Raw genomic sequence first — 14,353 nt, 5'->3', positions numbered from 1 at the left:
TTGACAGATTCTTAATCAGTAAGGGAATCAGGGATTATGGGGAAAGGACAGGAAAATGGATGTGAAGAATGTCGGATCTGGGAGTCGGCACTGGGAGACATGGAGGCACAGTGGTTAATACCGCCTCACAGCAGGGATTCAGGCTTGATTCCGGCCTTGGGCAACTGCGTGGGGTTTCCATGTTCTCCCCGTGTCTGCATGGGTTTCCTCCGGGTGCTCCAGTTTCCTCCCACAGTCCAAAGAATTGGTTAGGTGGATTGGCCATGATCAATGCGTGGGGTTTCAGACATAGGGTGGGGGAGTGGCCTAGGTAGATGCTCTTTCGGAGAGTCACACAGACCTGATGGGCTGAATGGCACTCTGCACTGTAGGGATTCTATCAAACCTATGCAGCCATGATCCTACTGAATGGTGGAGCAGGCTCGAAGGCTGATCGGCCAAGTCCTGTTCTTATTTCTTCATAAGAATCCCTATATAGTGCAGGAGTCATTCGGCCTATTGAGATTGCACCGACCCTCCGAAAGATGGGTCCACTCTTCTGTCCACCCGGCCATATCCCCGTAATCTAATCTGCACGTCTCAGGACACTAAGGGGCAATTGAGCATGACCAATCCACCTAACCTGCACAATTTATCAGAAGTTTTGTCACAAGGTGGCTTACATTAACACTGCAAGGATGTTACTGTGAAAAGTCCCGAGTTGCCACATTCCGGCGCCTGTTCGGGTACACAGAGGGAGAATTCAGAATGTCCAGATTACCCAACAGCACGTCTTTCGGGACTTGTGGGAGGAAACCGGAGCACCCGGAGAAAACCCACGCAGACACGGGGAGAACTTGCAGACTGACCCAAGCTGGGAATCGAACCGGAGACCGTGATGCTGTGAAGCAACGGTGCTAACCACTATGCTACCGTGCCACCCATAATAATACATATCTAACCTTCACGCTTCAAAAACTGATCCTGGGATGTAGGTGTTGCCGGCGTTAATCACCCATTTCTAGTTGCACTGAGAATGTGGACTGCTTCATCAAACCACTGCAATTTGATACAACTGAATGGCTAGTTAACAATAAACACCGGTATGGTACTGGAGCAACATACAAATTAGACTGGGCAAGGATGTCCGCTGTTTCTAACAGAGGTTATTCATTAACTGCTGTCGGGATCTTGCTGGGAGATATCTCCAAAGTCAAATAGCCTTATGGCTCTGCCTCAGTTAAATGGATTGTTGCATATGATAGCGGAAGGTTTCAACATGGACTCTTTACCTCAGTGTAGGTCAATGTTTTCTCAACAGAATGGAAGGAGGGCAAGTGGGAGCTCCCTCGTATCCAATGACAACAGAGTGAGAACATGAAGGAAAGGTTCTTTAAAATAAAGAGCTTACCAGAGATGCGATATTATTCAGCCCTGGATTTCGCTGCATTGCCTTCTGATGACCAAATGATCAGACAACTGCCTTTAATCTTAGTTGTTCAATTGAAGCTAATCTTGAAACAGCAATTCCATCCTGATCATTGTGCGCTTTTAAACTCTCCGCCCAGTTCTGGATGAATGAGTTACAGCTCCAAGCCCATTAGGAATGTGTGCGGTCCTGATCATGCCTATCATGCTCAACAGACAACATCCCAAACAATATTCAATTCAATCCAGTTCCAATTTTATTGCCCACCCAAAAATACATTGCAAGTACACGACTTCTTCGTTTACAATATTGAACTTTCACTCGGGTTGGGGCTATATACTTGGGGAGAATGGGATCAAAGGCAATGGGGGGGAAAGCAGGATTAGGCTATTGAGTTGGATGATCAGCCATAAATGGCGGAGCAGGTTCAAAGTTCCTGTGCCTATATTCTATGTATCTGTAGTGTTGATTGGGAATATCCGGACATCAATGCGTATGCCAGCGCACCCCTCCGTCACTCCCACCAACAGATTTTCAGGATACTGGGGGGGCCCTGCAGAATTAGCGCTGAATTGCAAGATGCACAATATTGCGCTGATATATGTTGACCTTCACAAGAAAAATGAAACAAACTTCAAACATGATTGGATATATGGAAGTAGACGGAGGTAGGAAGGAAAAATGGCCGCCCCAAGGGTTTGCTGAATAGTGCGGAATTGGCTCGGTAAAGGTGATCCTGGGACTCCAATAGACGTGCAAGGCCGAGCACTTGTGGAGCAGAAATCAACATTTATACATTAAAGAGGCGAGAGCAGTAACTTTTAAAGAAACTATGCAGTTGGGTTTAACCCATTCAAAAATTCACTTCTAATATCCCTGCCCGTATGCGCCCCTCTACAGCCAATCACCGAGGCTGTACAATCTCAGCATCATCGTTCTATTGACCTAAAGTCCATCTCTTAACCAAGACTGTTCACTCGTCAATATTAGTTGCCTTTTCCCCTCTCACCCAGCAAACTCCCCCTGAACCTCCTCATCCCATCAAACATGATTTTTCGCACCTCGATTACCCTGCACTCTATCATCCACCTTCCAAAACTTTCAGCGCAACCAGGTGGCAGTCCCTTGCTTCCTGTCCTACCCTTGTCATCACTATCGCCCCACCAGCCTGCAAGGCATCCATAAGAAAATTCACTGCCTATTTCTATCCCTCGTGCAGTAGTCCCTCCCAAACCAGTCCTCCAACTCCAGCCTCAACTGCAGGCCCCCTGTCCACCTTTTCCTCATTGCCAGTGGCCAATCCTGTTGCCTCTCTGCTCGGCTCTGAAATCCTTGGATAAGCATTCCCAAGATTAAAACAGCGACTATGCTTCAAAGAAGTACTTAATTGGCTATAAAGTGCTCTGGGACATCTCAGAACAGTGAAACTTCTGGTACAAGCCCGTCTCCTTCAGTGATTCTTTCTCCTTCTCTTCCTTTGAAAAAAACCCTCTCCAAAACGTCCATCTGTTTGACTCTGCTTTCTGACAATTCTCGCACTTGGCTCGATGCCTGTTGTTCTGCAATTTCTCTGTGGAAAGTGCCTCAGCATTATCGTGCGTGTTAAAAGGGGCTGTAGGATTTGTAAATTGTTGGATATGGTGGGCTGTGGAACCATTCGATCCCAATATTCCCCCTGCCCACCCAATAACTGAACAAACCGAGTGACAACACTGTGAGGCGAGCAAGGCAACGCATGGTGATGGCAAATGGTCGACTTTGAATTTTGCATAATTACTTGCAACGAGGCTCTGCACCGTTTGAACAGGGAAGCTGGGGTTGGGGCTACTGAATGACGGAACAGGCTCGAGGGGTTGAGTGGCCTATTCTTGCTCCTAATTCATATGGAAGTATGTAACAGGATTTCATAGGGAATTGACGTGAATGCTAGCACGGCATTGGGAGTAGAAAATTAATGGGTGTCGGCGCGATGGAAGTCGCCCCTTTGCCCGCCAGTCTTACTGATCAGCTTCACCTCCTTGATCACGATATCGTGCGTGACCGCCTTGCACATGTCGTAAACGGTCAAGGCCGCCACGCTGGCCGCCACCAGGGCCTCCATCTCCACCCCAGTCTTGCCGGCGGCGCCACAGGTGGCCGTGACAACGGCCGCCAGCCGGGCCTCGTCCAGCTCCAGCGAGACGTCGACGCGGTGCAGCTGGACGACGTGGCACAGCGGGATGAGCTGGGCAGTCAGCTTGGCCCCGCCAATGCCGGCGAGCTGGGCCGTCACTAGCGCGTCACCCTTCCGCAGTTGGTTGGCCTGCAGCAGCCGGTAGGCCCGCTCCCCCAGCTGGACCACGGCCTGCGCCGAGGCTGTGCGCCGCGAGTCAGGTTTGCCGCCGACGTCCACCATGACAGCCCGGCCCCGTGCATCGGTGTGAGTCAAGTGCTCTGCCTCCCTGTAGTCTGTCGTCCTGCACTCACCGGCGAGTCCACCAGCCGTCAGCCCCAGGCCTTTCAAATCCCCCATGCCCTTTACCCTGCTTGAACAAGGCCATGCGTGTTGGCGGGCTGAAATCTCCTGACCATCAGATCCGGCCACAGTACTGAGGCACTCGGAGCCTCTCTTGGCCAGTCTGCCACTGTCAGTACAGTATGTTCTTAGCATAGGCCAGACGGGGCTGGCTGTGGGTCCCACTCCTCCATGAAAAGTTGGCAGGCCTCCCTCACTTGTAAACACATCATTCCGGAATGTTCTTCCCATTGGAGCAGGCAGCGAGTTGTTCCAAATTGGCTGTCGGTCCGGTTGGATCAAATTTACGACTCCCTGAGCTGCACTGGAAGAAACAGGATCTTGCCCTGAAAACAGAAACAGAATTGAGCGAGGAGGACAGAAAGACAAAGTAAAGCATCATGAACTGGAAGAGAGCATTTTCTGCAATCAAAGAGGGCCGGCATGGTGGCACAGTGGTTAGCACTGCACCTTCACAGCTCCAGGGACCTGGTTTCAATTCCCGCCTCAGGTGACTGTCTGTGCGGTGTCTGCACGTTCTCCCAGTGTCTGTGTGGGTTTCCTCCGGGTGCTCCGGTTTCCTCCCACAGTCCAAAGATGTGCAGTTTGGGTGGATTGGCCATACTAAATTGCCCATTATGTGTCCAAAACATTAGGTGGGGTTATTGGGATAGGGTGGAGGTGTGCTCTTAAGTAGGATGCTCTTTCCAAGGGCCGGTGCAGACTCGATGGGCCAAATGGCCTCCTTCTGCTCTGTAAATTCTATGATCTATGGTTGCCCTGCGCACCAGAGGATTTGGGGCCTCTGGTCACCTGGCAACCGCCGAAGTGTGCACATAGAAGCCTGAAGAGTGCTGCGTTATTGGAAGTGCCGTCGTTTTGAAGCAGGCATTAAATCGAGGCCTCATTATGTGCCCACGACACTTGCCGCTGCTTGCAGGATCTAGCAGCGTGTAAGCTGCCTGCCGGGAATCCCCATGACGACTACACTTTGCAAACACGTCATTGGCTGGAAAGCGCTTTGGGAATTCCTCCTGCTGTGATTGGACGCTGGAGAAATGAAAGTTCTTGCTATTGTTGAGGCCCCTACCCACATTAATTCACGCATCTCAAGAATACAGACATGCAGAGTCACATCAGACGGAGGCATTTTGCACCCTCTCAGGAGAGCAGCAATTACCACCTGGATCCAATAGGGGCAGTAGCAGCCACGGGAGTAACAAAGTAAATTTCCCAGACAGGAGATGACATGCAATCATGGTTGTATCAATGAAAAAAAACTACATCAGCTACAGCAGTGAGAAACTGGTAAGGGTTGGGCATCGTATTGGCCTCCTTATTTAAGGAAGGATATGAATGCATTGGAAACAGTTCAGAGAAGGTTTGCTCCTCTAATAGCTGGAATGGGTGGGTTGTCATATGAGGAAAGGCTGGATACTCTAGGTTTGTATCCACTTTGATTGAAAGATCCTGAGGGGTCTTGACAAGGTGGATGTGGACATGATGTTGCCCCTGGTGGGGGTCACTGTTTAAAAATAAAGAATTCCCCATTTAAGACAGAGACGGGGAACAATTCTCCCTCTACAGAATTCCGAGGCTTTGGAATTCTCTTTCCCAGAGTCTTTGAATATCTTTAAGGCAGGGATCGATAGATTGTTGATTAACAAGGGGGAGAAGGCCATCGGGGGTAGGTAGGAACGCAGGGTTGAGGTCAGCCATGGTCGAATGGTGGAGTAGACCTGATGGGCTGAATGGCCCAACTCTGCTCCGATATCTTATGATTACAATCAGACCAGCCATGATCGTATTGAGTGGCGGGGCAGGCTCAAGAAGCTACGCCCGTTCGTAATGCGTGCGAGTTTGTGCCAGCAAATGGGATGAGAGAATTCCTTCCCCTTATTACCAGAGTCATGTTATTTCCCTGCCTCTCTTGCCGAGTAGTTTTATTTGCATGCCGCTGTTCCTGGAGCTTAAGGAGCTGTAGGATTGCTGTTGGGGGGAGGGGGGGGGGGGGGCAGAAGAGGAGGAGGTGTCTGCTCATAAAGCTGTAACCATCACGAGTGCTGGACATGCTTGAGGGGCTAGCTGCCCCTCAAGTCATATGCTGGTACCTTGATAACCAAGCTGAACACAGCTCCCGTGTGGGATGCAGGTCAAAGGAGATGATTTCTTGTGTGAATAAGACCATTCGGCCCATCGGGTCTGCTCCGCCATTCAATCATGGCTGATACGTTTCTCATCCCCATTCTCCTGTCTTCTCCCCATAACCCCTGATCCCCTTATTAATCAAGAACCTATCTATCTCTGCCTCAAAGACACTCAGTGACTTGGCCTCCACAGCCTTCTGCGGCAATAAACAGTTTAAAGATGTCCACAGCCTAAACTTATATTCCCACTTGACACAAGTGCATGCATATCTCCTTCACAAGCTCAGGTCTTTTCCAAAACACTTTGCAGCCAATTTGAGATTTTTTTTTTTTTTATAAAGAGAAAGAAAATGCTGTATCTGGTCAGCCAAGTTACGCCAACCGAGCTCCCAGAAATAACATTGCGACAATCTTTTCTCAGCGTTGGTCTCCAAATAAATACCGATCAGTGCACAGCAGGGAGAATGCCTTTGCTCTTCAAAATAATACCAAGTGATCTTCCGCATCCACCCCAGGGCCCAGATGGGGTCTCTGACGACACCACTGACACACACAACTGCACTGGAGCGTTAGCCTAGATTTGATACTTGGGAGGGCAACATAAATCCTCAACCTTTGAACTCAAGAGGCGGGTGAGCCAGCCACCACCTCACCCAACAAACACTCGGGCATTCGATATATAAAGAAAATTGGCAAAAGAACGAGAGGTGAGTGGAGATTTTAAAAAAAAATTAGGTTACAAATCCTGATCTGCACCCCGAGCACAAGAGGAGCAGATACGGTCAGTCAGGCCTGTTCCGCCATTCGACACGATCAGGGCCGATCTCGGGCTTCAATTCCAATTCCAACCACCGCTCCTTGCATCCCAAATTCCCCGAGAGGAAAAACGGTCTATCACAGCCTGAAAACGTGTTCAAGGATGGGGCATCCACAACCCTCTGGGGTAGCGAATTCCCAAAGATTCCCAACCCCTTTGGGTGGAGAATTCTCCCCTCATCCGAGTCCTAAATGATCGGCCCCTTATCCCGAGTCCGTGTTTTAGACACTCCAAATGTCAGGAACAATGGACTGAATGTTCTAGCCCTCTCCGCCGGCCTGATCTTGCAGACTCAACGAAGCCTCCCACCCCACCCGCCTGGGCGCGTCAGGCGAGCCTCGCAAACCACACCGAAGATCCCACTGCCGGCCAGTGGCCACCACCGGAAAGCACGCCACGGGTGGGCCTGGAGATTCCTGCCTAATGTTTCAGCGTCCACTCTCTCAGGTCCCTTCAGAGCTTTGCAGGTGTCAGTCAGATCCCCGGAGAGGGAGTTGAACTCGTTTCGAAGGAGCCAGAGGGAGCACAATGTCTGTAGGATTACATAATACCGAAGCAGTTACTGGTTCTGCCGGTGAATGATTACTGATTCAAGCTCTCCAGGGCCGCTGTCTCTATAACAGGGTCCAAACAGACTGCGGGGTTAAGTGTGGCGGGGGAGTAGGGATTCGGAGCCACGAGAGTGGCTGCTGAAGAAGATGCTTGCTTGTTTTCTTCCTTTTGCGCAAAGAATCTTGAAAGGAAAATGCCAAAAGATATTATATACTTCTATAAACATATCCAAGCCAGCATATCACATTCTCTCCTCACATCCTCGGAAGTAAAAATAATAAATAAAAACATTTGGCTGCATGCTGCTGAGCCTGGAACAGGCCATCCACGTGAGGATTAGGCAGATGGACAAATTTGTGTTAGGTCCCAAAATGTACTTCCTGTCTCAGCGAAAAGGCAGCACATTCCCGGGATCCACGCCAAGGTTCACCTGCTGAGATGCCTGGGAGAAGGGCTGAACCACAGCAACTGAGCTCCCGACGGGACGGCGAACACCATTTTACTCCAAGTTACACTTATGCCTTTCACCGAGAGCTGCCCAGTCCTGGGATCGGCCTCAGCTGTTAACAAGAGGGTTCATGAAGGGGCAGGTGGAACAACAGGGTCAGGAAAATGAAACAAAATGAAATGAAAATCGCTTATTGTCACAAGTAGGCTTCAAATGAAGTTACTGTGAAAAGCCCCTAGTCGCCACATTCCAGCGCCTGTTAGGGGAGTCTGTTACGGGAATCGAACCGTGCTGCTGGCTTGCTTTGGTCTGCTTTCAAAGCCAGCAATTTAGCCCTGTGCTAAACAGCCCCTAACAGGAGCAAGGACATTCAATGCCCCAGGGCTGCTCGGCCATCGAACTAGGCCCAGGGCTGATCTTTACCGAGACTCAATTACACTATCTTTGCTCCAGAGCAATTGCACTCCTACCACAAATATTAAACAAACTTGAAAGATCGCAATCCCCCACCTTGGGAACCTGCATGACCCAAAGCAATTTGATAGCTCTCGAATACCCCATTCCTTTAATACACAAACTGGGGGGGTGCTGGGTCCACTGTTATTTGTTATATATATTAATGATTTGGATGAGAATGTAGGAGGCATGATTAGTAAGTTTACAGATGACACCAAGATTGGTGGTTATAGTGGATAGTGAAGAAGGTTATATAAGATTGTAACAGGATCTTGACCAATTGGGCCAGTGGGCTGATGAATGGCAGATGGAGTTTAATTTGGATAAATGTGAGGTGATGCATTTTGGTCGATCAAATCAGGACAGGACCTATTCAGTCAATGGTAGGGAGTTGGGGAGAGTTACAGAACCAAAGATCCAGGAGTCCAGGTGCATAGCTCCTTGAAGGTGGAGTGGCAGGTGGACAGGGTGGTGAAGAAGGCATTCGGCATGCTAGGTTTTATTGGCCAGAATATTGAATACAGGAGTTGGGATGTCTTGCTGAAGTTGGACAAGACATTGGTAAGACCACACATGGAATACTGTGTTCAGTTCTGGTCACCCCACTATAGGAAGGATATTGTTAAATTAGAAAGAGTGCAGAAGAGATTTACGAGGATGCTACCAGGACTTGATGGTCTGAGTTCTAAGGAGAGGCTGGGACTTTTTTCCCTGGAGCATGGTGGGTTAGGGGTGATCTTATAGAGATCTATAAATTAATGAGGGACATAGATAAGGTAGATAGTCGACATCTTTTCCCAAAGGTAGAGGAGTCCAGAACTAGAGGGCATAGGTTTAAGGTGAGAGGGGAGAGATACAAAAGAGACCAGAGGGGAAATTCCTTCACACAGAGGGTGGTGAGCATCTGGAACGAGCTGCCAGAGGCAGTGGTAGAGGCGGGTACAATTTTGTCCTTTAAAAAGCAGTTAGACAGTTACATGGGCAGGGTGGGTATAGAGGGATATGGACCAAATACAGGCAAGTGGGACTAGCTTAGTGATAGAAACTGGGCGGCATGGACAAGCTGGGCCAAAGGGCCTTTTTCCATGCTGTAAATATCTATGACTCTTTGGAGGCCTGTGACCAGCGGAGTGCCTCAGGGATCAGTGCTGAGTCCACTGTTATTTGTTATTTATATTAATGATTTGGATGAGAATTTAGGAGGCATGATTAGTAAGTCTGCAGATTACACCAAGATTGGTGGCACAGTGGACAGTGAAGAAGGATATCTAGGGTTGCAACGTGATCTTGATCAATTGGGTCAGTGGGCCGATGAATGGCAGATGGAGTTTAATTTAGATTAATGGGAGGTGATGTATTTTAGGAGATCACATCGGGGCAGGGCCTACTGAGTTAATGGTAGGGTGTTGGGGAGAATTATAGAACAAAGAGATCTAGGAGTGAGGGTTCATAGCCCCTTGAAAGTGGAGTTACAGCTGGTCAGGGTGGTGAACTGGTGGACAGGATGGTGAAGAAGGCATTCAGCATGCTTGGTTTCATTAGTCAGAACACTGAATACAGGAGTTGGGACACCTTGCTGAAGTTGTACAGACATTAGGAATGCCACACTTGGAATACTGTGTACAGTTCTGGTCACCCTATTATCGAAAACATAGTATTAAACTAGAAAGAGTGCAGAAAAGATTTACCAGGATGCTACCAGGGCTTAGTTAGAAGTAGAGCCTGGATACACTGGGTCTTTTTTCACTGAAGAGTAGGAGGCTTAGATGTGATCTTATAGAGATCTATAAAATAATGAGGGGCACAGAGAAGGTAGATAGTTAACATCTTCTCCCAAAGGTAGGGGAGTCTAAAATGAGAGGGCATAGGTTTAAGGTGCAAGGGCAGAGATACAAAAGGGTCCAGAGGGGCAATTCTTTCACACAGAGGGTGGTGAGTGTCTGGAACAGGCTGCCAGAGGCAGTAGCAGAGGAGGGTACACTTTGGCTTTCAAAAAGCATTTAGTCATTTATATGGGTACGATGAGTATAGAGGGATATGGGATATTGCCTGGCTCTTGTGTGGCGCAAATGTAACTTGCCACTTATTAGCCTAAACCTGGATATTGTCCAGGTCTTGCTACATTTGGACATCGACTGCTTCATTATCTGAGGAGTCTCGTGTGGTACTGAACATTGTGCAGTCATCCGCAAACATCCCCACTTCTGACCTTATGAAGGAACGGAGGTCATTGATGAAGCAGTTGAAGATGGTCGGGCCGAGGACACTAACCTGAGGAACTCCTGCAGCGAAGTCCTGGAGCTGAGCTGATTGACCTCCAACCACCACAACCACCCTCCTTTGTGCCAGGTATGACTCCAACCAGTGGCGTTTTCCCTGATTACATTGACTCCAGTTTAGCTCGGGCTCCTTGATGCCATACTCGGTCAAATGATGCCTTGATGTCAAGGGCAGTCACTCTCACCTCTGGACTTCAGGGGCGGGATTCCCCGCTAACCGGCGGGGCGGGCCACTCCGGCGCCGAGGAGTGGCGTGAATCACTCCGGCGTCGGGCCGCTTCGGAGGTGCGGAATCCTCCACACCTTCAGGGGCTAGTCCGGCGCTGGAGTGTTTGGCGTCACGCCAGCCGGTGCGGAAGGGATTGGCGCTACGCCAACTGGCGCCAAAGGGCCTCCGCCGGCCAGTGCGAGTTGGCGCATGCGCGGGAGCGCCAGCGTGTGCTGGCGGCATCCCCGCGCATGTGCAGGTTCTACTCCGCACCACACAGCAGCCACCAACCGGCGCGCCGTGATTCCCGCCCCCACCAAATCCCGCGCCGGAGAATTCGGCAGCCAGCGGGATTTACACCGTCCCCCAGCGATTCTCTGACCTGGGAGTGGGGGGGGCGGGGTCAGAGAATCCCACCCCAGCTCTTTGGCCATGTTTGAACTAAGGCTGTAATAAGCTCAGGAGCTGAGTGACCCTGGCGGAACCCAAACTGAGCATCCGTGAGCAAGTTATCGCTGAGTAAGTGCTGCTTGATAGCACTGTTGATGACTCCTTCCATCACTTTGCTGATGATGGAGAGTAGACTGATAGGGCGGTAATTGGCTGGGTTGGATTTGTTTTGTTTCTGGTGTACAGGACTTCCAATCCCGAAAAGCTGGAGGAAGATCCCCTCGCACAAAGACAGAAGCGAAGAATGAAGAAACAAGAAGAGGAAGTGTGTTTAAGCGCAAAATGAAAAAGTCAATAGTACGTACTGCTCAGTCACCCACCGATCAGGATCATGGGCCTGTTCTTCATCTGTGATATGTTAAACATCCCTGTAAAAAGAAACCAGTGTTTTAAAAGGTCATCAACAAAAATGGCTCCTCTACCCGTTATCGATTTGAAAATGTGTTATCCTTACCTCCAACTCAATTATCGATTTTAAAAAAAGCTACCATAAATTACAGTTTATAACCGAGTGTGGGGCCATTTCTTTCTAATTGAAGAATCATGCCACACAGGAGACCATTCAGTTGACACTGCCTGTGTCAGATCTTGCTATCCAGCTAAGCCCAAGCTGCTGCCCTTTCCCCATAGCCGTACACAGTTCCTCATCCAAGTCCCGACAGTAAGCCTGGGGAGTGTCAGTAACCAGGGGCCACAGAGAGTCATTTTCCCCCCCAAACACTCGTGTTTCATAGAATCATAGAATTTACAGTGCAGAAGGAGACCATTCGGCCCATCGAGTCTGCACCGGCCCTTGGAAAGAGCCCCCTACATAAGCCCACGTCTCCACCCTATCCCCGTAACCCCAGCTAATCTTTTTTTTTGGACACTAAGGGGCAATTTATCATGGCCAATCCACCTACCCTGCACATCTTTGGACTGTGGGAGGAAACCAGAGCACCCGGAGGAAACCCACGCAGACACGGGGAGGAAGTGCAGACTCCGCACAGACAGTGACCCAAGCCAGGAATCGAACTTGGGATCCTGGAGCTGTGAAGCAACTGTGCTAACCACTGTGCTGCCCATATGGAGCAGCAGACAGACCCTCCTCTTAATCCTGTTTTGTATAACCTTAGGGTGGCCAAGTTTAAAATTTCCTAATCCTCCGAACTGACAGATCAGTCAAATATCTTCATACTTGTGACAATAAAAGATTATTCACAAAGGCTCTGCCTTCTCAACCTTGCCCACTCGCCCGAGGTGTGGCGACCCTCAGGTTACATCACCAGTCAGCTCCCCCCCACCTCCTCAAAGGGGAAAGCAACCTATGGCCATCTGGGACTGGGACGACTTTACTTACTAACTAAACCCAACCCCCTCCTCTCTCCTCCTAGACCTGCAAATTCAACCCCCTCCCATGCCCTCCCTTCAAATTTATTTATTATAAATTTGAGTACCCAATTCACTTTTTTCCAATAAAGGGGCAATTTAGCGCGGCCAATCCATCTAACCAGAACATCTTTGGGCTGTGGGGGCAAAACCCACGCAAACACGGGGAGAATGTGCAAACTCCACACGGACAGTGACCCAGAGCCGGGATCGAACCTGGCACTTCAGCGCCGTGAGGCCGCAGTGCTAACCACTGCGCCACCGTGCTGCCCTTTCCCTTCAAATTTATACATCCAAGTTTCTTTTGCAAGTCACTGTGGTACGGTTCTACATCAATCATCCTTTCAGCCAATGCATTCTGCAGCGTAACAGCAGGCTGCATTCAAAGATAAACACTAATTTCTCCCACTGGTTCTTTTTGGCAACAGCCTCAAATCCTGTTACTGACCTCCCTGCCACGGGAAACAGTTTCTCCCGGAGTTCCGCTCCATGATTCTCAATCGCTCCTCCAGGGGCAAACATGCCGTGCTCGGAACCTTACCCGCGTGCTGCTGCTTCTTCCTGCCCACCGCTGCTCCGATAATCTCCAGTATGTCCTCCTCTGTGGCCCCCGAGCGCAGCAAATCCCTCAGGGACACTTCAGTATTCCCGAAGAGGCACACCTGCACGTTAAAACAGAAGCGGCAGCTGAACAATGGGAGTGTGGACTTCCAGGCAATTCCCTGGAGGCTCAGATCTTACAGCTTTTGCTATTTGGTGTGGTGGTTGTGGGGGGAGGGGGGGGGGGGGGGGAAGAGAGAGAGAGAGAGAGAGAGAGAGAGAGAGAGAGAGAGAGAGAGAGAGAGAGAGAGAGAGAGAGAGAGAGAGAGAGAATAAGCAGGGTCAAGAGCGGAAATGGAAAAACCCACAATCAGAAAGCTCAGGGCGTTCAAATTAAATGCTACAGCTTTAGAAATAAATACATTAAGCAACTGATAAACGCTGACACTGCCCTCACCAAGTGTAATGTTATAAAGTATTTATAGGACAGACACAGGCCACTCGGCCCAACAGATCTATGCTGGTGGTTATGCTACAAAAAGGGGCAACACAGGTGGAGAAGGTAGTCAAGAAGGCATACGGCATGCTTGCCTTCATTGGCCGGGGCATTGAGTATAAGAATTGGCAAGTCATGTTGCAGCTGTATAGAACCTTAGTTAGGCCACACTTGGAGTATAGTGTTCAATTCTGGTCGCCACACTACCAGAAGAATGTGGAGGCTTTAGAGAGGGTGCAGAAGAGATTTACCAGAATGTTGCCTGGTATGGAGGGCATTAGCTATGAGGAGCGGTTGAATAAACTCGGTTTGTTCTCACTGGAAAGAAGGAGGTTGAGGGGAGACCTGATAGAGGTATACAAAATAATGAGGGGCATAGATAGAGTGGATATAGTCAGAGACTTTTTCCCCAGGGTAGAGGGGTCAATTACAAGGGGGCATAGGTTTAAGGTGAGAGGGGCAAAGTTTAGAGGAGATGTACGAGGCAAGTTTTTTTACACAGAGGGTAGTGGGTGCCTGGAACTCGCTACCGGAGGAGGTGGTGGAAGCAGGGACGATAGTGACATTTCAGGGGCATCTTGACAAATACATGAATAGGGTGGGAATAGAGGGATACGGACCCCGGAAGTGTAGAAGATTTTAGGTTAGATGGACAGCATGGTCAGCGCAGGCTTGGAGGGCCGAAGGGCC

At 49.6% G+C, this 14,353-nt stretch overlaps 1 protein-coding gene across 3 annotated transcripts in view; it reads right to left on the bottom strand.

Moving 5' to 3' along the window:
- Positions 1-1,641: 1,641 nt before the first annotated feature.
- The window catches only part of mocs1 (molybdenum cofactor synthesis 1), a 69,681-nt gene continuing 56,969 nt past the window's right edge, over positions 1,642-14,353 (bottom strand). The window contains exons 4-6 of one of the 3 annotated variants that reach the window (XM_072500169.1): positions 13,076-13,289; positions 11,580-11,627; positions 1,642-4,249 (exon numbers count right to left, since the gene is read on the bottom strand). In XM_072500169.1, coding sequence (XP_072356270.1) covers positions 3,360-4,249; positions 11,580-11,627; positions 13,076-13,289 — 1,152 coding nt within the window. In that variant the 3' untranslated portion in view covers positions 1,642-3,359. Of the gene's footprint in view, positions 4,250-11,564; positions 11,628-13,075; positions 13,290-14,353 lie in introns of all 3 variants that reach the window. The other 2 variants (XM_072500170.1, XM_072500171.1) reach the window with 2 other exon arrangements.

This window comes from Scyliorhinus torazame, chromosome 4 (assembly GCF_047496885.1).
Source record: "Scyliorhinus torazame isolate Kashiwa2021f chromosome 4, sScyTor2.1, whole genome shotgun sequence".
Lineage (NCBI taxonomy): Eukaryota > Metazoa > Chordata > Chondrichthyes > Carcharhiniformes > Scyliorhinidae > Scyliorhinus > Scyliorhinus torazame.
The sequence above is the reverse complement of the archived record's forward strand: the minus strand, read 5'-3'. Positions and strand labels throughout refer to the sequence as shown.